This window comes from Hypomesus transpacificus, chromosome 14 (assembly GCF_021917145.1).
Source record: "Hypomesus transpacificus isolate Combined female chromosome 14, fHypTra1, whole genome shotgun sequence".
Classification (NCBI taxonomy): Eukaryota; Metazoa; Chordata; class Actinopteri; order Osmeriformes; family Osmeridae; genus Hypomesus; species Hypomesus transpacificus.
The window spans coordinates 6481060-6504761 of record NC_061073.1 but is presented as its reverse complement, the minus strand read 5'-3'; the positions used below and the strand labels follow the sequence as shown (position 1 = coordinate 6504761).

Here is a 23702-nt window from a genome sequence, read left to right as displayed (position 1 = left end):
TATTGATTTTGACAATGACTTGTATTTTGTAAAACGTGTGAAGTCCATGAATAGGGTAATTTTCAGTAAGTTTCAAAAGACAGGGTATTACTACCATGCAGGAGGTTAACAACAACTCTTTATAATTGGAAATTAAGTGTAAATGATTTACAATATGACAAAGTTGACCTTTCAGGATAACAGTCTTGTGTTGTCACTAAACTGTCCGACTATATTTGGATTCAGCCAAGAAAGAAGACTGCATTAAACTAGTTATTTAAATTGCATCACTCAGCTCATCAGCAGGCGTGGCATAAAGATTGCCTGTTTGTGTGACTTCAGTCTCACTGTGTATACAAACTTTGGGCTTGGTGAGATAGCAAGGAATCAATGGTATGCTGTGAAGGCTTTGGAGTCAGCGTCTCAGGTATGAATGGAATCGTGGGAACTTTGCAGCCCTCGTAATGATATGACATGTAACTTCCTCCGAACAAAAATTGCCTGGTAAAAACACAATTGGTTACTTAGAACCGTTAACCAGTTCCACGGTTTTGACATAACAGGTTGACATAACAGGTTGCAATGCTATTGTCTTCCATTGGTAATAAATGTAGGGGTAAAACAATTATATGTCATTTGGTTAGTAACAGGCCCTTAGAGTGAGGAGATTAACATTTTTTAATATCTAATTTGGAGATACGTGGTGTGGTGGCTGCACTACATTTCAAATGTAAAAAAAAAAATGAAAACCTACAAGGTAAAAAAAAACTGATTAAAAACATGAATGTATTCTTACAGGTTCACGACCAGTTTCAACCTATTATTTAATGTTAGTATAGACGTTATGCTATCGGGAGGCAAACTAAGTAGAAGAGCTGAAGTGAAGCGCAAATGTTTTTACGTCGACGCTTCTGGGGTGGCATAAAGAAGACGTTTGTGGATACTTACGGACTTGACACAGAAGACTCCACTACGAATTTAGATTTACCGTGGATCACATCTCATTTCATGGTCGATTTCAGGCAGCACATCTGTAGGTAATAGGATGCCATAGTTTCAGCACCTGGACAGCTCCCTTTCTTGACGCCTGTATTGGACACATGGATCGCCTAGCGTGATCAAGGGGGAAGCACCGTGATCAGGCACGAGTTGTGCATTATGCCGTCCTCCCGTTTCGAATATGTTGTTATCTAGGCAATTGTATGGTCGTAAACACTTGACAGCATCTTGATGAATGATGGTGCTGGCCGTAGAAACTGGGCTATTTTGTTGTGCCCTGGATTTAAAGCAGCAATACGGGTGCTTGGCCAATGCGAATCTGGAGAGAATCGCAGCCTACACCACACAGCTAGAACCGATCATCCCTCACATTGATCATCGGCGAGGGAGAAATTGCCTTCATCATTACGAGGGGCGTAGGAGTCACGACCATACTTTCTACAATGTAGAGCGGTAAAGGTAGGTTTGATTGTCAGAGAGCAGCATAATGATAACTAAATTTCACACTTTACGCCTCCATACTTTTGACTTCCCCATCCTCCTTCATTCTCTCATTCTTTAAAACCGTTGTCCTGATGCTCAAAGGACTATTTTATTCCATTACGTAGCAGCGCTATTGCGTTTCCTTGTAAAGCGAAGCTAAATCTATAACAGAGAATCATAGAATAGTATCTCTTTACACCTGATTATGACAACGACAATATTTTTTTATGAGCAGATCAAAGAAGTGAGAGCTACAAAGGCCACGTTCATGTTGAAAATAGTTGTGCTGTATCCTATTAAGTACATGTCTCTGAGGATGAATCCTGTTTGTAGCCTAAATCTCTGGCTCTAGGCTATTAAAAGAAAAGGAGGAACGCAGATAGGTTAGTAAACGAGGATATGAAAGAGGATGTAGCCTGCAATAAATGAAAAGATCGCCGTGATAAATGTTGAAATTAGCATTTAAATAAAGTAAACTACCGCAGCTGAAAATTAAAGGGGACTTGGCCCATGCTGTGCATATACGACGTTGTAGTTGATCATTCATTTATTATCATACATACTCTGTGGGACTGTATATCCCATAAGACCCACCAGGTCTGTTATTGTGTCAGGATATCTTTACTTTCTGTAACATTGTCTTCGACTTACTTGACTGATTTAAGACAAATTGATTGCTGACAGAAGTGCACTTCATTGAAATTAGGGTTATGGATACATATTTGTGAAAGTAGGTGTTTACTCAAGTTATAATTCATTGGGGGGGGGGGGGGGGGGGGGTAACAAGTATGCAATATCACAGCAAAGCCCTTGAATGTCCTCAATTGATTTATCTTAGAAATGAATCTGCCGTGTGGTACTATCTTACTCTGGTATGTCACCACTTGTACCATCACAATCAATGTCTGAAGGTTTTCTCTTTGTCTTGTAACACACTGCCTTCGTTCACTCCACACGTTGCTTTGTGAATGAACCTTGCCATGCTATGCTTTACAATTGAAGCTTTAGTTGAACGACCTCTAAAGTCATGCAGCTGTCTGAAATGTTCAGATTGCCACTGAAAACTGAATCTGATTTTTAGAAGGTGAGGCCTCACCACTGACATTTAGTTTACAGGTGCAAGTCCAGAAATACATTGTATCAAAGCATGAGCATCTGTGATTCACCTGTCCTGTACTGCCAGGGTGTTTTCCTGCTTCTCACCAACTCAAGTATTTGTTCAAACCTTTAATGCTTCAATTACATTTCCACTTCAGTTTTCTCATATGCTAAGAAGAGCTTGTTATGCATGTGATATGATAATTTTGAGGCTAGTACAAATTAGAGTCAGTGTTTATTATTTTCTCCATAGGTGTGGAATGAAGTCTCTGCTGTGGTGAAATTATCAATCCCAATCTGGGTCATATCTCGTGGAACTTTACTCCAAACAAGACAACAACATGAGCAACCCCCAGTGAGTAAAACACGACATATAAATCCTATTCCTGATTCCTAAATATCAATTTTTATATATTTCAACGCAAGTATAATGTGGAGTCATGTCTTGTGGATCATGGTCATACTCAGCATGGTGGGATGTGATTATAGGAGTGCTACCTGCTTTTTTCCTCATGCCCTTCCAGCCAGCGACTTTGAGCCTGGATCAGCAGGGGAGCTGAGTTTGCCTCGAGTCAGCCAGCCTCTAAAAGAGAGCGGCCAGCAAACCCTCCCCAGTCTATGCTGGTATCTCTTTGCATGCAGAAGGGATGTTCACTTGTCATCTTCTCTTATTAATAATTACTCTCTGTGTGGTCCCAAAGACAGGCTGTGAATCCTGATGATAGCCGTGCTTGGGACCAATAGAAGGGGAGCGGGCTGTGGTGCAGCGGGGGAAGTGAATGCAGACTTGTTTTAATCAGCTGCATGTCCTGGTTAAAGACACAGGGCACCAATCCCACGGTGCATTGTTGCCGGCATAGTGTAGAATGGCTACTAAGTGACAAAAATTGGTTGTGTGTGTCATTTGGTTAATGTAAAGTTGTGAATTGATGTGGTTGTTCTTCAGTAACTAACCCTATCCTCATGGAGTGAGAAATGCTTGGAGCTATTTTCACAATGCTCCAGACTAGATGGCTGTGTAAATCATCTCTCCCTTTTCCCGATGTGTATGTCTGTAGTTACCAGTGCTACCAGGAAGAATTTTGAGTTAGGGATGGAGATACAAAAGACACACAGAAGAGATACACTTTTTTAGATATATTTTGTCATGAGTATTTTGAACTGAGTTCATATAAATTGTAAAAATATCGATTTTTTTTATTTAGTTTTACAGTTTGTATGCAGATAGAAGTTGATGAATATGAACATCCAATATGAACAAAATAGTCGCCTTGCCTTTTTAACAGTCCTCGTATAAAATAATTTTCCACGTGAAATAATATTGAATAAACAAACTGTAGGCTCTCAGTGTGGAAGGTCTGCACTAGTGTACTTGAAATGACCCCATGACAATAGTGGTTTGTGTCTGCTTTTTTGTGGTGCTCTTTCTCCAGGCCTTATCCCGGCTTGTTTGAACATTTAGTTCCATACAGCACACAAAGAAAAGACTCTACACACCCGGAGGATCTCAGTGTGTTTCAAACAGGTCAGCTAACATTTACTGTAACTCTCCCTCTGGTCACGTGGTCTGCCAGAGAAATGTTATTCTTTCTGTGGAACCATGCCTTTCCTGTCTTGTTAAAGATCCACTTATTAACCATACACCATTTAGCTACCATATTCTATCTAAATTCTTCAGATCTTGAAGAGATGCAGATAGCTGTATTATACAGTTTTACAGAACATTAGACATGTACTCTATTTTCCGACATCCAGGGCACACTCTTTTACTCTTTTTATTCAGCACAGTCAGGCTTAAACCAGCGTCAAAATATAACTTCTAAATTGTCCATTCAAAGGAGCCACCGTTTCTCAATTGATTCTGAATGTAGCCTTTCTTTCCTTTGTTAACTTATTGAAAATGCTTTACATTCAGTGATGTCATGGTGTGGCTTGTTCCTTGACTACTGTGTGGCAGCTGGCACTGGGGTTCTGACAGATGTTGCTGGATTGTCTGCAGAGCATGAAAGCTCTCTGTTCTCAGCCATCTTCCCTGGCTGCTAATTGAGGTGTCCATGGCAAGGATGGGAAAGAATGGATTGACGGCCGCACCTGCTTTTCCTCTTTAAATGTGCGTGAGCACGCCCAGTACACGGTACTATGTCTTCTTCACTCTCAACACACACTCCACACTCCGCACATAAAGTTGCCAAGTCCTCTACACATGACACGTTTCTTGTCAAACGTGATACATTTTTATCGACTACGGCCTTAAAAATAGGGTACGGGGGGGGGGGGGGGGGGGGGGGGGGGGGGTATGCAGGCTTGGCTTGTTCCCCCTGAAGTCATTTGGCACATTGGTCCTGTTATCCTAATGACATCAGAATTAAATTACTGTGCATAGAGGAGCGGCTATCCAGGTGTCAAGGCTTATTGGGTGAGACACTGTTGCAATGTTGTAGACGGCTGGCTAGAAACAGTGTGGCGGCAAGCACACAGAATCACAATGATACAGAAGCTCTCAAAACACCAGCCTGTGCTGAAGCAGCAGTTTGAAATTCCAGGAATAGACAGGACATGGACGACTGTATTTGAGGGTACTGGAAAACATTAAAATGTGGGTGTGCATAATGTTTCACTCTTACTCAAATTTTAAATAGTTGTTTTCTTAGGGAGATGCAGCTCTATAAATGGTGTATTTTCCTGTTAAGAAGAAATAGCAGTTTAGCTCTCAAAGGCTTTTCTTCTGTGTAATTTCATGTCAGTAGAGTTGAAACGTGAATTTCCAGGAAATGCAGTCAGAAATGTATGACTCTCGTAGGATGGCAGATATGAATTATTTTTTGACAAATGTAGCACCCCTGCAAGATTCGTTTGCATAGGATTCAATATTCGGTGCAATAACATTTAATTCAGTTTCCCATTCTGTTGAGCGTAGCAATATTTGTGATGTTGCAGCCAAAAAAACCCTCTTCTGAAGTGCACTACGGGTAAGATATGAGTTTCATCTACCAGTGACCTAAGTCTCTGTTGCCTAGATGTTTCTTTACAAAGTTTAGATTAATTTAATCTACTATTTAAAAATAATGCATTTGCTTTCAGACATATTGATGTGACTGGACACCTAACAACAATTGAATGTACTGAACAGTAAATAAGCTAAACCCTTGTCGGACTTTATCCTAAATATCTGCATAGCCATTTTAATTTCTCACATACTTTTTATTCAAAAACAAAACATTGAGACGTTTCGGTGACTAAAGTCGCTGCATTAAAGTGTCCTCCATCAGATGTAATAGGTAGCAGCTGGAGGGCTGCCTTCCCAGGAGAGTATTGTATATGTATACATCTATCGATGTGGCTGGAGTGATTTATAGGTGTGCTGTCTAAAAACAATGGGGCGAGAGCCACGGAGGGCTGTTTGTCTGTGAAGTCAATTCTTGGCAATGATTACATACGAAGAGGAAAAAGTTCAAACTAAATGCACTAATCAAGCTTTTACATTTTTTGAAAACTAAATTTGTACTTGGATATATACAGTAAGAAAGAATACCAGTATTGAAACGTCAAAAAAGCCAACATTTTAACAAAAAGGACTGATAACATTAAACATTCATCAAAGTTTAAACAACCTCACCTATTCAGTAAAGCTGAGACAGAGGAGATATTGGTTCAGTTATTTCCTCTCTGCCCACTAAAAGATCAGTTTCCTGTGGTACAAATGACAGTAGATCTTCCCAATCTGTTAATGATTTGATTGGCTCATGTCATTGAAGGGGTGAAGCTGACTAAGGTAAAGATACTGGTTTGTTGGGTGGTTGAGAAACCATTGATAAGTTGAAGATAAAAGAGAAGGGTGTTTGTCCAAAGCAACACTCTCTGGCCCCTGAGTGTCTTACCTTCATAGCTTGACTCTTCTGTGGGAGGTAGATCTCCCCCAGCCACTAGTGCCCTGTGTTAACCTTTATACTTCCTCTCAACAATTTTGGTTATTGCTTGCCATAATGCCTGCCAGCCTTTCGGGTTTTGCTGGCTACTCTTGCCTGTATGATGGTTATAATGCACAAGTCACCCCCTCCCATGGCAACCCGCCACTGAACTAGGCTCGACACGTAATGGGACCTGGCCTGGCCTGTGATGTTCTGGAAATGGGATTTTGATGCACCCAGCAGTTTGTGTCTGTCATGACTGATTAGCATCCTTGTAGTGGTCAGAGGGGAGTAGTGCCAAGTCCAGAGATAACATTAGAATGAACAGGCACCCAACGTTGAGTTTGTGAATATGGGAGCAATCATCCTTGAAGAAGAGGATCCACTGAGCACTCATGTGTGGACTGCATCACATTACGGAGGGACAAGTGTCAACATTACTGAAGGACTTTTGTGTTCTGTAGACCGAAGGACAAGTTGAAAGGGTTGTCTTCATTTTGGGTTACATAGAATGCTGTACATAGAATGACAGTGTATCTGAAGGGATTCTTGGTAGCTACAGTATGGAGATGAGAACGCAACCTTTGACGAGAGCATGTTAAATAGGGATTAGTCATAAGTCGCTGAGGAGAAGGACCTGTGTTCATCTGCAGGTCTGACTACATTAACATTTCACTGGGAGGTGTTTAGTGTGCATATACAGATATGTACACTGATCTAATGCTGTTCACTGACCAAGCTCGCTAGTCCTGTTTAACCTCCACATATCAGCATGCTGGTGCAGAATCATCGCCCATGTCCAGAATGTTACCAGAATGTTTATTCTTCTTTATGTGTTGTAATTAGTGTCCTCCCGTCTTCTTCAGCGCTGAAGTTATTGATGTTGTCTTATTGGCTGCACTAGGACGGGTGCCAATCAATATAGGACTTACATTCTTGGTTTGACCTCTCCTTGTTTTCTATTTGCTGAGCTGTATATGGGCTTGTTGTGCTACCCACATTCAGTTTCAATGTTTCAGAGAGAAAGGGAGAAAGTTGGAAGTGGAATTGTCATTTCTGCAGGCGTTCACATTTTGTATGGTATTCTACACTGTGTTTCAAGCCCCTTCTCTTTGTGAAAGGCCATTATGCTGGATGTTCTGTTCGACTCATATTTTGATGAAGTTGTGCTTGTGCTAGGCCTATCTTTGTGTTGGTCCACAATACAAGCCATAATTTACCCTCCTGTCTCAGGGAATGCATGTGTGTGTTAATGAATGTATTCCATTGCTTTTGTTCCCCAAACAGTCTTTCTTTCATCAAAGCCCAAACGTAGTTGTATTGTAGAGGGAGGACCTCAATTGGGACCAGAGTACTTGTCTTGAGTGAGTGTTTACAGCTCAGTGATACTGCTAGGCTGTGTTCTGATGCTGGTATTCCTGGTGCTGTGGTGTGTGTCCTCCAGGGGCCCCCCCCAGGCTGGAGCCTCAGAGCTGGAGGTGATCTCCCAGCAGGCGGAGGAGGACAACCAGTGTATGGCCCCCGTCCAGCTGGTCAGCTTCACCTATAGAGACCTGCCCCTGGCCGCCTTGGACATCTCCCTGGCGGGATCCCAGCTCATCTCCAACCTAGACGAGGAGGACAACAGAGAAGGGTAGGCAGCACTCCCAGACAGGACTACCATCCCATGGAGCAGCTGTGTATGGGTTCAGTCGTGAACCCGGGCATCCTGGGCATCCGCAGTGAACGTTGTGTGGGACTGATAAATACAGCTGTTCCTTTAAAGGGGTCACTGACTGATTTTATAGGGTGTTGTTCCTTGAGGTCTCCGAATAGGTTATGTAACATTGGTTGGGCTGAAGATGGCCCGGGTGCTGTTTTATGCACCCTAATGCAACCCTGTGAAATAGCCCTAGAATGAAACAAGAGGTTTTCTCCTTTTATGGTATGCTCATGAACATTTAGATGAGCTGCGCGCTGATTGATTGGTTGGTTTACAACGAGCGAAGCTGCGGAGCAAAGACGCAACATAGCCAAACATGCATCATGAATTGTAGATTTACATGACAACACAGGTTGTTTATTCAAATGAAACAGTCAGGAAAATGAAATAACTTTAGCCCCATTGCCATAAACTAAATCATCACACATTCTACCTATGCTAGATACAGGATACGTTAGCATTGCTAATAACTGTTAGTGACAAAATCATACTTGCAGCTTGCGGTTGTGATGAGCATACGGTCGGATGTGTATGTACATTTTGGGGCGTGACAAAGGTACAGACCAGAAAAGGGGGAACCACCGATATGACGTCAATTCGTTGGCTTTTTGGAAACCGACCGTTTTACAATGGCAATTTCAAATTGTGAGATTTGAATAGGAAAGAGGTGTCAATGAACTTTGAGGTTGACTGTATGTCCATTTTACCCACCGAACTGTCGTTATTCAACTACGACAAGGTAAACTCGGTTTTGCAGTCAATTACCCCTTTAAATGGTCCTTCTTTTTCACAAGGACTCTTTGAGATTTTATCCAAAACTGTCCCCTTTGACAATCCACAATTGTAATTGACCACAATAAGTGCCTGTTATTTCTCATGATAACAGATGTTGCATCGAATTACCCCTCACTCACCTCTCACTTTGGCTCAGAATATCTGAGTGTGGCTTCTGTAGTGTCATGCAGTATGCATGAGCTGACATGCCCGTGTGTGTGCGTTCACACAATTGCACTTTAAGATGCAGCAATTTCTCTAAGCTAAAAATAGCCACCCCCCCGGCAATGTGCATGTCTGGTAAAAAAACAAAGTGTGTCGTTAACACAGTATAATTCCTAAAATGTCAGGTACTGGTTGCTGCCTTGTCTTTGTCCATGGGGCCTGCTTGTCCTTGGTGGGGGCTGTTAATGCTCCTCCCTGCAGAATCCCTGTGGCAGCAAACTGGACACACCCCACTCTGAGCTTTCCTGTCATCAGTGTAGCTGCCTGTCCACTCAGGAAGCGTGACTCACAGGCCTTTCAGGCTGGGGTGTTTTGGTCCATGCCCAAGGAGGAGACAAACAGCACAAGCTTAATTATACTATCCACCATCCTGCTATCAAAACCCGCTAAGACAGTCAGTTGTCAGTTGAACACAACCTATGGGGCACAGCCTGTCCCTGTTTCTCTGAGGGATGAAAAGGGAAGCAGAGGGGTCATGCACACACATGCCACGCACACACACCTCACACACACTCAAATCACAGAGGAGCAGACATGGTAATGTCTCTCAGTGTGAATATCTCTTGAGAGTATGGCCATTTGACTTCCCAGCCCCATGAGAGGGTAAATAGTGGTGTAGAAAAATCTCAAGGTGTCAACATGTTTCTCTCAGGAATGCTTGAAGTAGGAAGCCAGTCTGTGTAGAGCTTTTAATTTTAGAGAGGGGAAATAACCTTAGCACATTCCCCCTACTGATCATCATCACAAGGACCTGTGTGGCAAGGAGTTCTTAAACGTTTTAGATAGGAATTCTTGATTTTCAAACCACAGGCATTCCAAACATTCCACCTATGTCATCCAAGTTTCACTGTACCTTCATTGTAAGCTTTGGTTAGAAAGGTAGCTACGCACACAACATGTCACCAGTTCTGGTTTCCTTCATGAGTCACTCAAGTGGCATCAGAAGAATGGCTCAGACTGATTAGGCTGAATTACTACACGTAATTTAATTTCAATGATACCCCCATGCTCGCACAGTATATGTACTTTCCTGTCTATTGTTGGCACAATGTTATTCCAATACACAGGCACACCTTCTACAGTTCTATGTATAGCCAGCGTGGGAATAGCTACCAAGCATGGGGCCTAATGGATTGTTGTAGCAGTGTCAACACTGCTTGGTAATTATGTGAGAGGTTGAAATCTGATAATATTCCTCTGGTACTCTTGGGTTATGTTTATGTGAGTAAGATTGCAGAATGAGATGACTGACACTTCTCTGAACTCTGACAGAGATGTTTTTCTATATCAACAGAGCATGAAAATTAAAGGGTTTTATTTGTTGCGGACAATAACATGTGTTACAGCCAGGCTTGATTGAAAACCTTTGTTTTATTTGTTGAACACGAAAAAATGTCACTCCAGAAGCGTACATGAGAGAGAGAGAGACAGAGAGAGAGAGAGAGAGCGAGAAAGAGAGAGAGAGAGAGAGAGAGAGAGAGAGAGAGAGAGAGAGAGAGAGCGAGAGAGAGAGAGAGAGAGAGAGAGAGAGAGAGAGAGAGAGAGAGAGAGAGAGAGAGAGAGAGAGAGAGAGAGAATGTGTTGCGGAGGTGTGGGGGGGGCGGGGTGTCAGCGGCAGTGGGTGTGGATGTTCAAACAGAGTACATAGGTAGTACTCGCAGATACAGAGCAGTAATTATTCATAGACTTCTGACTGGACCTTCGTCTTCAGAACATACTAGAGACTGGAAAAGTATGTGGTTGCTTTAAGATCTGTCTGTGCCTCCTGCCCCCCCTCTGGTCAGCATATCTACAACATAGAGGCCCATCGGTTCATTTTCCATACTGACACTGGGCTGGCCCAATCACATCTCTTAACAGGCTCCACCCCTCCCCCTCTGTTTCTCATGTCAGATGCAGTGGCTCAAAGTCTGACCGATTGTGGTGGGCCGGTCTGAGCAAAATGCCAGGGCCATTTTTTTGTCCCAGTCCAGTCCTGTAACCAACCCTTGACCAACATACCTGGCACTGGGCCAGGTCATTGGGCAGCATGGAGTCTGTGCTGTTCTGAATGAGATTCCATCAGATCCCAGACTAATGGATGGATTTTACACTCTTAAATTATAGCTTCTTGGCTTTGGTATAATCTCAATGGTATAATTTACAGTGGCTAAGCCTTGTCACCTCTACGGGTAAGATGATCTCCCTGCTCTCAGGCCCCACTCTGAGTGTTCCCCTCCTGTCACACTCTGCACTGCCCCCTGGCCCAGGAAGACCATCTGCAACCCAGGTCTGTTCGTCCCTCGCCCCTGCAGGAGGAACAGCAGCATATGCCACCAATCTCAATGGGCCTGAGTGAGAAATGTGACACGGGGCAGCAGCAACAGATGGTCCATCTGGATAAACCTGCCACTGGGACTGGAGGAGAAGAGAGGACGAGCAAGGGACCCTCGTCCCGCCACACTCCCATTCACAAAGTTGTACAATAAAAAGGGAACTGGTTCCAATGGATGAATGTGGAGCCATGTTGGATTGTGGGGTGGTCTCGATCCGGTATGGTGCTGCTGTGAGAGCAGTGTGGCTAATGTAGTGTAATAGTGGGAAATATGGATGATCTAAAGCATGGCCAGGCCGGCCCACAGTGATTGCATGACTCTAAAGAGTGCTCAGAGTGCTTTACTGGAATCTGCTTATCCTGCAACTGGTCAGAATGAACCTCTACTGTCTTTTGTACAATTTACATTGCAATTGTTTGTCAATTTATGTATAATCATACATAAAGTAAAGACAGTCTTCTGAATTAAAACTAAGACAAACAGAATATCTAGAAGACAGTGTTTATGTGAGCTTCAAATGAATGTTGGCAGGTAGAGAATTTGGTGAGTCCCCAGAGTGCTACTCTACCTGTTCTCAGAGGACAGATATGTGTAAAAAGAGGGGGATTTATCCATTTTCTCACTGGCTCCATTTCAAACACATAGAAGAGCAGTCCTCGCCATCTAATTGGCTCAGCAGCCTGACACCATATGCAACACAATAGATGACATTTGAGGCCAGGGTTTGAGGGTTTGTTAATATTCACAGACATGCAAAGTGTGAGATTGCTTTTTGGGCTGAGAGCAAGAGAGATCAAGTGCCATGGTGAAAACCCATTTATCAGAAACAACTTGTCTGCTGCTCTACAGATGTAGGCCCATCCGTCTCCATTTTCCTTGTATTAAAAGACAATTTCTCTGCCAAAGACCTGCCGGAATCCCTTTTTCCAGTTTACCACACATTATATCTACTAGAGGTGTACAAAGAAAAGGGAAAAAAGATGTGGTCTCTTATCGAAGTTCATTATACTGTGCTAAATACATACTTTTTTGTGTTAAGGTTACATTGTGTACTGACTATGCCATGTTTATCATGCTCAATGACAACTAGCTCCATAATAAGGAATTGTCTCTCCCTCAAACAGTCATTTGAATTTTATTGGCTAAATCTCTGTGAGAAAATATTTGCTAATCCCCCAGTGGTAGGTGTGAGTAATGGTGAGCAGATATGGAACCTCTAAAATGTTAAATTGATTGTCTGTGATAACAACGGCATGAGCCACATTCAGCACATTTAATGCTTAGTTGGTTTTTCCATCTCGGGACTTTATTCCCATTGGCTGTGATGAGGATTCTGATGACTCAGCACTGATCACATACAGAGAAGGTAGCCTGCTGTTAGACAGACATTTGTCTTGATTTTAAAACAATCGAGCCCAAATCGCATATCCATGCTTTTTGTGAAAACACTGGCTTCTTAGCAAAGATCTGCAGCCATGGAGAATTTGAAAGGAAATCACAGAATGAACAGACGTCAGGAGAAAAAAAGGCGAGGCGTGCAACCTGTAAAGCCAGACAGGGAACAGAGTCCTCTAAAATTCACTGATGTACCCTGCGGCCTCTCAGGTCCCACATATCCTCTGCTGACCATACCTAGTGAGTGTGGCAGATTGGTGTGAAGTGGTTGGAGTTAACACATGAAGGAACCATGGTGTTATAGATTTATCCGTACAGAGACAAGCAGAACGGCTTGCTCAGCTTTGATGAAACAGTGATTATTGCTGGTTACAATACCCTGCATAAATCTAGTCTTGGTGTATAACCTTCCAATATCCAATATATATAAAAATATATCAAGTAGCTCATAGCTGGTGAATGTCTTTCCCAGCCTAGCTCCTCCCAAGGAGGGAACAACAGAATTGGGGGAATCCATATTTCACAGACCTAAGTCACAATTGATATCCTTGGAATCAACAGTCATGGCATGGCAGCTGCTACTGGTCTGATTACTAATGTGTTGGCGTTTTTCACAGAGCACACTGGCTGGGGTGTAAACGTGCAATTTAGACATAAATCAAGAGCTCCCATCAATTATTCAGAACATTGGCATAGTGCAACTCTTCCATTTATGCCAGCTCATACTTTGACAGTTTGGCTTCAGAAAAACTACTCTCAACACTGACTGAGGTGTTCCGGCTGTTAGAATTGTAGCATTTGATGCCATTTACCCCAGTGAGAGTAAAGGATCAATATTAGAGTCAGACTGACAGAGTTCGTGCTGTAGCTGTTTCTTTTGGACTGCGTTTTTACTTTTGCAATTTCCTTCTTTCACAACTCAATACCCCATCATTCATTCTGTGGGCCTTTGGGATTCAAGTGTAAGTTCACTGTTACAGCAGTGCTGTGCTCTGCATTTGTACTGGAAACTCATTATGTTTTTGTCACACATACACACACACACATACACACACACATACACTGCCCCTTTGTTTTAACTGCCAGACAAATCAAGCCTACAAAAAAACGTAATTGTCTTCAATTGTTTTTAGTCCTGGCTCAGTTAAAAGAGACAGGAAATTCAAGAGAACTTCCCTAGATTTGACACCAGCCACCCTAGCTTCTTGTCAGCCTGTAGTGAAGTGACACCTGCTCCTTGTCCATCAGTCTGTCCCCTCTGTCCCATCTACTGTGAGGACTGCCACAGCCAGTGTACCCATGTACATTCACATCAACTCCATCCTCTGGCCAGTATTGATCAGTTTAATCCTCTCCCTCTGCTGTGCTGTCAGCCACAGTTCAATCTCCCCTGGCTGTATTACTACTGCAGCCAGCCCTTGATGTCTTTATAAACCTGTCCACACAACACTGCTTTCCACATCTCTCATTTCCTCCTTGCTCCACACCCATAATAGCAATGTGTGTGTGTGTGTGTGATTTTGAGAGATAGAGAGAGAGAGAGAGAGAGAGAGAGAGAGAGAGAGAGAGAGAGAGAGAGAGAGAGAGAAAGAGAGGGAGAGAGAGAGAGAGAGAGAGAGAGAGAGAGAGAGAGAGAGAGAGAGAGAGAGAGAGAGAGAGAGAGAGAGAGAGAGAGAGAGAGAGAGAGAAAGAGAAAGAGAAAGAGAAAGAGAAAGAGAGAATGCTTGAAGTATGGCCTTTTCTATCTGAACGGGCCATGACCTGCTGTGAGTGAGGTTATTTCCCTCTCCCTCTCCCACTCAAATAACTTTACCTCTGATGCAGCTTCACTTCCTCATAAATACTTCAGGTCCTCAGTGCTCAAGGTTTAAAGTGATTTCCCCTAAATTAAGTTTCTGAGTTTCAAGTAATCCATCATGGCCATTTACTCTGCTTCCAGACAAGCTTTTCTTTACTGGGTTTATTAAATTAATATATTTTTCTGCCTAGCTTGAGGGAGCAGTCAGAATGAATTATGAATCCATACAGTATATGCTAAATCCAGCTTTTCACTCGGGAAACCTAACTAAGGTGTCTGATTAGTCTATGTGTCAATTGGGAGGCTGAGGAAGAGCTGTTATGACTAATGGCCCACTAATAGAGTCAGCTGGTGTGAAACTAGGCATGTAAATAAATAGTTTACTTTGCCCACTGCTCCCAGTGACCGATGAGGTTTGACAATGTTTTCCCAATAAATTAATTACTATCAAGTGGAGGTGATGCAGGTCTTTAGCTAATAAAGCCATTCTATCCTCCACTGCGTATCTCTCACCTCAGGGGTTCTAATCTGTTGGCCCAGTATGGCATGGAGTGACTGGCAATGCTGCAGCGGGCAGAGTGTGCCAATTAGCCCCTGGGAGAGCTCATTGACACAGCATGGCCTTGCTCCAGCCCCTCTGCTGACCTTGCCACGTGCAGGACAGGATATCTAGACCTCCACCGGAGGTACAGCTGTAGCTGCAAACTAGCTCCTCTCACTGCATAATCTGTCTCTCTCTCCATTCATGCCCTTGCACCCATCTTCTACATTTCCATCATTTTGGCACAGCTCCTTTGCCTTTCAAAGAACAGCCCCTCTGTCTGTTAGCCTACTCTGTGCTGAAGCAAGTCAGATCTTTTCCTCTCCTGTCCTTAGACGGTTGACTGGAGGATTTCTTCTGCCAGGAACCGGTGACAGTAAATAGCTGCTTTTTCTGAAGGAACATGTTTTTTGTCAGTGTTGCCCCAAGATAACCAGGAAAAATAAAAATAATGACTCTGGATCTGTCAGAGGAAGTTTTTAGTTGAATGCAGAGTAGTGACAGGAAAGGAAAGCCCTGTCTGTCTCTTGGAGATTTGTCATTATTTATTGACCATACATCCCCGGGAGCCTGAGCCAGTCACAGTCGCAGATTGGTGGAACACAGAGGGGGAACGGGGGTGGATTTAAGGCAGAGCTGACAGCCCCTTCTGCAGACAGGATGTGCCAAGACAAGGACCTTGCTGACCGGGGAAACACTGCTTTTCCAGCAAATGGAAATGCATGAGAATGTGAATAGGGATCTATGCAGGACTAACTGTTAAACCAACAGGGGGAATATCTGGGCTGACACTGTGGTGATGACCAAACATACGGGTTTAAAGAGATCCCAGCTTCTCTGTGTCCTGACACTCTCAGAGCAGGTGCTGCAAAAAACAACCTTGTGAGGGTGCAAACGTTGTCAGGGAAATTAGATAAAGGCATCATCATGCTGTTCAGCAATCATGATTTTGGCTGAGGATGAGGGTAGGAGTCTGTGCCCTCCAGATGGTGTGGATGCAGCCTCCACTGTGATGCAGCCTGGAAGAGCTGTGCGATAGGGTCAGCTTCCCAGTATGGAGGAGCCAAGGGAACCAGGCTCTTAGCATGCACACACAATTTGGCAGTGGAATGGTGCTTCAGAATGAGATAGTCTAATACAAAACCTCCAACGGTTGAGTCGTAGGAACACATTTAGAGATAACTGCTTTGAAAAATGCCTTTTAAGTTTTGTCAGTCATATTCATCGATGTATCCTTTCTAATTCTCGGACTCTCCATCTCTGTTTCTGTGTCCTGTGATCAGGTCGAACTGGCTGAAGCCATGCTGTGGGCGGAGAGCTGCCCTGTGGCAGGTGTGTCTGCTCAGTGCAGCCTTCAACTGGTTCCTGGTGGCCTGCGTCCTCCTGGTGGTGCTGCTGCTGGCTCTGGAGCTACTCATCGACACCAAGCTGCTTCAGTGTGAGTCTGTCTGTCTGTCTTTCTATGTTTTTATGTCTGTCTTTCTGTGTCTGTTTGTCTGTCTTTCTGTGTCTCTCTGTCTGTCTTTCTTCTGTGTATCTTTATTTCTGTTTCTCTGTCCGTCTTTCTTTCTTGCTTTCTTGTGGTCTGTCTTTATTTTGTTCTTTCTTTCTTTCAGTTTTTCTGTTCTGTTTCTGTTGTCTGTCTGTCTGTCTGTCTGTCTGTCTGCCCACCTATCTGTCTGTCTTATTTTTGTACTTATCTCAGCACTTTGCCGTGTGCTGAAACAGGATTCCCAGGTATGAAGATGAGGAGATCATGCTGGCGATGTGCCAGTGACTGTGTACTTGCCTGCAGTAATGATTAGTGCCGTGCCAGTGGCAGGTCTGGGACCTGATCTCCCTGCAGCTTAGAGAGGAGAATGCCTATTAGTATTCCTGACACAACACAGTGTGTCAGGTGGTCTAAATGCCGGTCAGACCTTATCTGCATTATCAACTGGCAAAAGCGATGGTCTCCACATCTATCACTGGCTGGAAGGTCAGGAGCCATGACTTTGATGATGTCAGAGCGTTGAGTGAAGGATGCAAGCCTGGCCCAGATGTATCTAAATGAATCTGAGTCCTTTCAAGTCCCATGAGACTGATCGAGGGGAAGGGCCAGTTGGAGGGGAAAGTAAGACAAATGCATGGAAGGAGATTAGTGGACAAATACATGGAGAGAGGGGCCGAGCTGGTAGATAAATGTAGGGAGGGATGGAGGAAGATGAATGGACTGACGGACAGATCACTGAGCGCAGCAAACAAAGACAGATGGGAAGGGAGGTGGCGCGTGAAGAGAAGTGCTGCGGCTGACAGCCCGACGCATCACCGAGCGGTCCCACAATCAGGCTGAAGAATAGGAACGCGGTTGGACAGACAGACGTGTATGTTTGTGTGTATGTGTGTGTGTGTTACATACTACACAGTCATCTCTGAAGTGAAGTATGTATTCTCCCCAGTTAACAATGCGTTCCAGTTTGCCAGCATTATCCACTGGATCAGCCTGGTTATCCTGTCTCTGTTCTTCACTGAGGTGAGGCTTCACTCTCTCTTTCTCACTCTCTATTCCCCTTTCTCTCCTTCTTTCTCTTTCTCACTCATTCTCTCAAAGTGTAACCACTTTGGCAGGCTCAGTTACAGCTGATGCGGTTGAATATTGATTAACGCTGCATCGTGCACTAAGTCTGGGAGGTGAAGGTGAGCTTCAGAGACGCTGTATTCAAATTACAACACTCACCAATCACTGGAAATACTTTTCTCCTTAATACATAGAAGTATGCATCACATAAAAGGTTCAGTCACTCCTTGGTTCCTAGGATCTCAGTCTGCTATCTTACTTACAGCTAACGTGTCACTTCTATTGACTTGCTAGAAAACAGTTGGTCTGTCTTGATGCGTGTTAAGGATCCCCAACACAATCACTTTTTTCAGTTTCACCTCAAAATGTAAATAACATCAGGGCCTTAAGCCTGCAGTATTTGTCTTACTTCTTCTTTGTTGACTGGTTTACTGCTTAGTTTGCCAAGAAGAATTCCAGTTGTCAATAAGGAGTAATCCCACAGGGGTTCTTTAAGGTATAAGGTAAGGCATAGAGGCTTCTGCTCAGTTGCAACCTTCAGTTGCAGGAGGGGGGAGGGGGGAAAGAGAATAAAGGAGAACAGTTGCCCTCTGCACCCCTAGTCGAGTCAGCAGTATGCATAGGATGCAGTGACTCTAATTGTTTGGTTCAAACTCCCACCACGGTGGCTGTGAAGTGTGTGAAGATGACGTCCAAGATGAATTTCTTCACACGAATGAACGAAAATGGAATTCCGACTGCAATTCACTTTCGCTGAGGCACTCATATTTCGAAAGGGTGTTTACAACTAAAGGAACTGTGAATCTAATATACTACATGGCTGCCCAGTTTTACAACTAGCTAACCACTTGTCTCTTTCGCTTTCTACCACCCTCCCTCTCTCTTTCTCTCCCTCTCAGACTGTGTTCAGAATTGTGGTGCTGGGGATATGGGATTACATAGAGAACAAAGTGGAGGTAAGCCCCCCTGGGGTCCCATTAGTCCTGTGGTGTGCCCAGTTTCACTGCAATGTCATTCCCTCAATGTCATACTTCAACTCACCAACCCCAAATTTCTGAGTTATGATGGTTTGTGTGTGTATGTCTGTGTCTACGTGTGTGTGTGTGTGTGTGTGCGCGCACAGGTCTTTGACGGTGCAGTCATTGTGCTGTCCCTGGCTCCCATGGTGGCGTCCACAGTGGCCAATGGCCCCAGCAGCCCTTGGGATGCCATCAGCCTCATCATCACGCTGCGGATCTGGAGGGTCAAGAGGATCATTGACGGTGAGGCCCAAGGAAAACAGGCCCAATGTCACGTCCTCCACTGTCAGCTTTCTGAAGCGGATGGTGTCTGTAGTGTCACCTCCATATGACAGATATAGTGGCAACATTTTAACAGGCATCTTGCTGTTTATGCTTATATGTTTAAAAAAATCATGTAAAAACATTACACTCATGTACACTTCTACAGTTGTTTACTGAAATCAATAGAGCTCCCCCTTGTGGTAAGTGAATATACAGTACACTAAGGTGGAAAATGATGCACAGAAACAACACCAACACCATGAAGGAGACAACCAACACAATTGTCACCTTGGAAGGGGATCAATACTAAATAGTCAAGCAGGGAGTTTCACTTTTACAAGCAGAAATTTTAAAACAAAATCTTTTTATTTATTTATTTTACAAGATTTGATGATTGGCTGAGCCATAGAGGGTAAGGAACAATAAAAAATGAACAGCATCTAAACATTATTACCAGGCTTTTTTATACTGTGGAAAAAGCAATTCCAGACCACTAAGTACACTGCACCACACTATAATATTTAATCAAAAAAGCAACAGTTTATTGTTGCACAACTTTGATAGACTATAACAGTGTGTTTGCCAGCCCCGGGGGAGGTCACCAAGATAGTTCAAAGACAAGTATCTAAACTAATTAACATACATGCCCCAGCTCTTTCTGTGGAGTAAATTATGTATGTTTTGTGACAACTAAAAAGTATATTTTGAAACAAGGTTGAATAGAATGCTGTGCATACCATGTCAGATCATGTTTTCTCATTTTCTAATGTTTTCCATCTTCCATATGTTGGGTACAATGTCAATGTACCCAAGTAGACTTCAGGGCTCATGTAAAATTGTCAAATTCTAAGTTCTGTTTGTCTATTTATTCACAAAGGTGGCAATAACAACTATAATTAGAAAATATTTTTTTTTTCATATTTACTCTCCTTTAACCATTTTAATAGATATTTAGATTTCTTTGGAATTTCATTACACTTTCATCTGGGCTAAGCTATCTGTCCATGATCTTCCCTGGCCCAGCCTATGTACTGCAGGTAAAGATGGAGATGGACCTGGAGATCCAGCAGTATGAGAAGTCCAAAGCAGTGAGAGAGGAGCACCTAGAACGTCTCACCCAGATTTGCCAGGAGCAGGCCGTACGTCCTCTCACCTCTTCCCTACTTTCTCTATTCTGCCTGCCATACAAACATGTAACCAGCAGAGGGTGGCAAGATATAAAGAAAAGACATTCCTTGCAATCTAGTAAATAGATTGCAAATAGATTGTTAATAGATAAAGACATAGATGTCTTTCAATATCTTTTTCAACATCCTTTTTTTGGTTAGCTTTCGGAAAGTCACTGGGGGGCTCAACAAGAAATGTTTCCTTTTCGTGTCCACCCTCTGTAGGGGCATTTTTCCTACTGTTAGCAACATTTGTTCAAAGTTCAGCTGTGATGCAATGCTAGGTCTGTCAATACAGCCAACAGTGTGCTGTACAGCTACCATGTATACAGCTCATATCTTCACATCCTGTAAATCAGTCAAAAGACTGAGAGCAGGAGACTGATCTTTAGCACAATTCCCTACTGAAGAAAAAGCCTTGAATTCTTTATTCTCCTCATCTCACAACACCCCCAACCCTCACACACCCCCACCCACTGATCTCAGTTTGAAATCCGTCAGCTGAGGGCCCACCTGGCCCAGCAGGACCTGGACCTGGTAGCGGAGCGGGAGGCGGCCATGCAGATCCACCACGTGTGGGGCAAGCAGAGCAGCAGCTTCCAGGAGGTGACCGGCTTGGGCCCTGGAGGCCCGGAACACCATGGCCAGGCTAAGGCCAGAGAAGCAGGGGTCAATGCAGGCAAGCACACCAACACACATAGTAACTCTAGCAGTGGACAAATTGTCACGTCATTGCCATGAGAATAGAACGCTGCTCTTTGTCATGTCAGATCGTGTTTTGTCATACAAAGTAGCTGGTTGGCTGCACAGCATAGGAACATGTGTTCTCTCCACTGACGTACTAGAACCGATACCTATTAAGCCACACCTAGGCCCCATGAGGATTACAGGACACATGGTAATAAGGGGCGCCAAACAATCTAACAAAGCAACTTAAATATAGGATAACACAAACATGATCACAAACAGGTGTGACTTCATTAAGTGCCAAAAGACAGGCTGGCTAATTATGAATGGACAATGCATCACATACTGTCACGGCAAACACTTCCCTTAGAATTCAGATCGAAATTACTCTCCAACACTGCATAGAGAGCCATAAAGCTTTTAGACAGAGGCAGGTCATAACTTACAGGACAGGAACAAAGTGCTGTCAGTGTTTGTGAAGTCAGAACTCAGAGCCCATTATAAAAAAAGAAGAAAAAATCATAAATCAGCACGCTCCGCTGCCGTATATCTGGGTTTGGAGAGTGGAGCAGTGTGTCAGACATCCTTTTAACTGGGCCTGCTTCTCACATGCTCATGTGTTATTAATCACACAACGATAGTCTCTGTCGCTAAGCAGTCTGCTCGATCACCCCTCCTCTTGGGACAGTTGTAAAATGAATAGTTAAAGCACAAACTTAAATGAATAGAAGCCATCTATGGGTCCTTAGGGACCTGGATGGTACTCAGAGAGACTATGACCAACGTCAGGTCAGAGAAACGTGCCATAGGCCTGTCTCCAAACCACTTCAGCTGTACTCTGGTCAGTCAGGTAGTGAGCTGCCCACAATGGGCTCTAAATCATTCACAACCTCTTCTCTGTCCTGTAGGTCTCTCAAATCTGTAAATCACCACTGAACTACAGTGAGCCTGTTGGCACTGTACCTCAGGTCATGTCTATGCCATGAGGGTACACAGTGAGCAAACCAGCTGCAAAAGTGCAATTGTTCTCATACATACGATGATGCAGTGTCTTGTGTTTTTCAGACCGTATCGTCCAAGATGACATGAACAACTATATCAGCCAATACTACAGTGAGCCAAGCAGTGGTAAGAACAGCACCCCCATGTTCTGACTCTTTATTTCACTAATTCCTCTAGTACCAAGCCTACAACTAAGACTCCGTTGTATGATGTTGTCATTCCAGACATTGGCATCCCAAACCCAGCTAATCGTGTGATCACCACCACAGCCATCGACGTGCACCTGCCAAACAACCCCAGCCAGCTGGCCTCATCTCTGGTGAGCGCAGACGCCGTCCCCTCCAGCCGCCTGCAGAGGACGGTGAGCTCTGTGAGCGAGGTCTCCACCATGGCGTCTCACTCTGGGAGCAGCATTAGCGGCCGGCAGGCTAGCCTGAGCAGCCACACGCTGGGCTCCACCACCGACTGCAGCTCTACCGTCCGGGAGGCCTCAACCTCCACAGACTACAGCGGCCAGCGCTGCTACCCCCCACCCTACTGCAGCCCCCTGGCCCTGGGGAGCAGCCAGCCTCGGGGAGCCCCGAGCGCTGTGGTGCAGGAGTTGCTCTACTCCCTGTCGGAGGACTCCTGTCTCACCCAGAAGGGCCTGGACCCTGTCAATCTCAAGCTGCCCAGCCCCGCCGGCTCCACCAAGACAAGCCCAGAGCTGGAGCACAGGCTCAACATCTACAACAAGAGGAACCAGGAGAGGGCTGGGCTCCACACCAAGCCCCTCATCCATCTGCAGAGCAGGGCGCCTCTGCTGGAGGAGAAGTGCAGGCTCATGGAGTCAGCAGAATCTGCCGTCCGTTGCCTGCCTGAGACATAGAACAGGGACGTTATCTCTCGTCATGTCTCAGACATAACAGGAACTTAATTGGGTAAGCACACAGGCCCATAACTCTTTTCCGCTGAACTCCTTATTTTGGAGTCACTGGGTTCAAACGTGGATTCTGTGGAACTGGAGCTCCAGAACCAGGAAAAGGTCCACTAGTGTGTAAGCACCAAACATCTATCAGGAATTGAACATGCCTATGACTATATGAACAACTCACCAACTAAAAACCAGCAAATGACAATTTGCCTAATCTCCTGAACAGGTTAAAGCAGACAGTTGACGTGATATGGAATGTATGGTACTTGAGGTTTGGCTCCTTTTACACTTTCTAAGGGATTGGACACACTAGACTGACATGGCCTCTCACAAGAAATTTGGTATGAATCTAGATCCTCCATTACAAGACAAATGAAATGAAGTGTACATTTGACACAAACATTCAATTGGTCAAATCAGTGTCTCCAGACTTAAAAGTACAGTCCTTGATAGCACTGCTGCAGAGTTCAAAAGTGTTGAGCTCCATTCAACTTATTTCTTATATTTATCTTTCTAAATTATCAATGCTAACATTTGTATTCAACTTCTATCGGGGAAAAGCTCAGTGAAATATTTTTAAGAGTGTGTATGAGCAGGGTTTCAGCTTCTAAAACTTGAAGGGTTGGTTACTGAGGATGTTGTCAAGTATTAGTCAAAAGGAGAGAAAAAGTAATATAGCATGTACCTTTAAAAGATCTGCTTTAAATCTGTGGCAAATGAATCCTTTGCATTTTATTGTTAACAGGGATTTTTGTAGAATGATTATGGAAATCATTGCAGACTAAAAACAAATTAAAGCAAACTTGGGAATAAAAGGTATTGTGTAATTTTCCATTTGATTATTCTGTAAGTTTTATATCAGGATACATTGTGAACA

The 23702-nt window shown here is 43.8% G+C and overlaps 1 protein-coding gene across 3 annotated transcripts; it reads left to right on the top strand.

The window, feature by feature from the left end:
• Positions 1–200: 200 nt before the first annotated feature.
• On the top strand, positions 201–23659 carry tmem266 (transmembrane protein 266). 3 transcript variants are annotated; one of them, XM_047034153.1, is made up of 12 exons: positions 201–406; positions 778–1437; positions 2813–2914; positions 7912–8100; positions 16501–16655; positions 17656–17729; positions 18674–18730; positions 18898–19036; positions 20081–20196; positions 20710–20902; positions 21976–22038; positions 22137–23659. In XM_047034153.1, the coding sequence occupies exons 3-12, from the start codon at positions 2901–2903 to the stop codon at positions 22778–22780; spliced, it is 1644 nt and encodes a 547-aa protein (XP_046890109.1). In that variant the 5' UTR covers positions 201–406; positions 778–1437; positions 2813–2900; the 3' UTR covers positions 22781–23659. The 3 variants fall into 3 exon arrangements, with proteins under 3 accessions (XP_046890109.1, XP_046890111.1, XP_046890110.1); XM_047034155.1 differs by lacking the exon at positions 7912–8100 and having other exon boundaries at positions 203–406; XM_047034154.1 differs by lacking the exons at positions 201–406; positions 778–1437; positions 2813–2914 and adding an exon at positions 5116–5155.
• Positions 23660–23702: the final 43 nt, after the last annotated feature.

What these genes read in the sequence shown, in the direction of transcription:
- tmem266 (XM_047034153.1), top strand. An exon ending in CGACACCAAGCTGCTTCAGT is followed by an intron (nt 16,656 to 17,655) that starts GTGAGTCTGTCT and finishes TATTCTCCCCAG; the next exon opens with TTAACAATGCGTTCCAGTTT. An exon ending in GGTCAAGAGGATCATTGACG is followed by an intron (nt 19,037 to 20,080) that starts GTGAGGCCCAAG and finishes TCCCTGGCCCAG; the next exon opens with CCTATGTACTGCAGGTAAAG.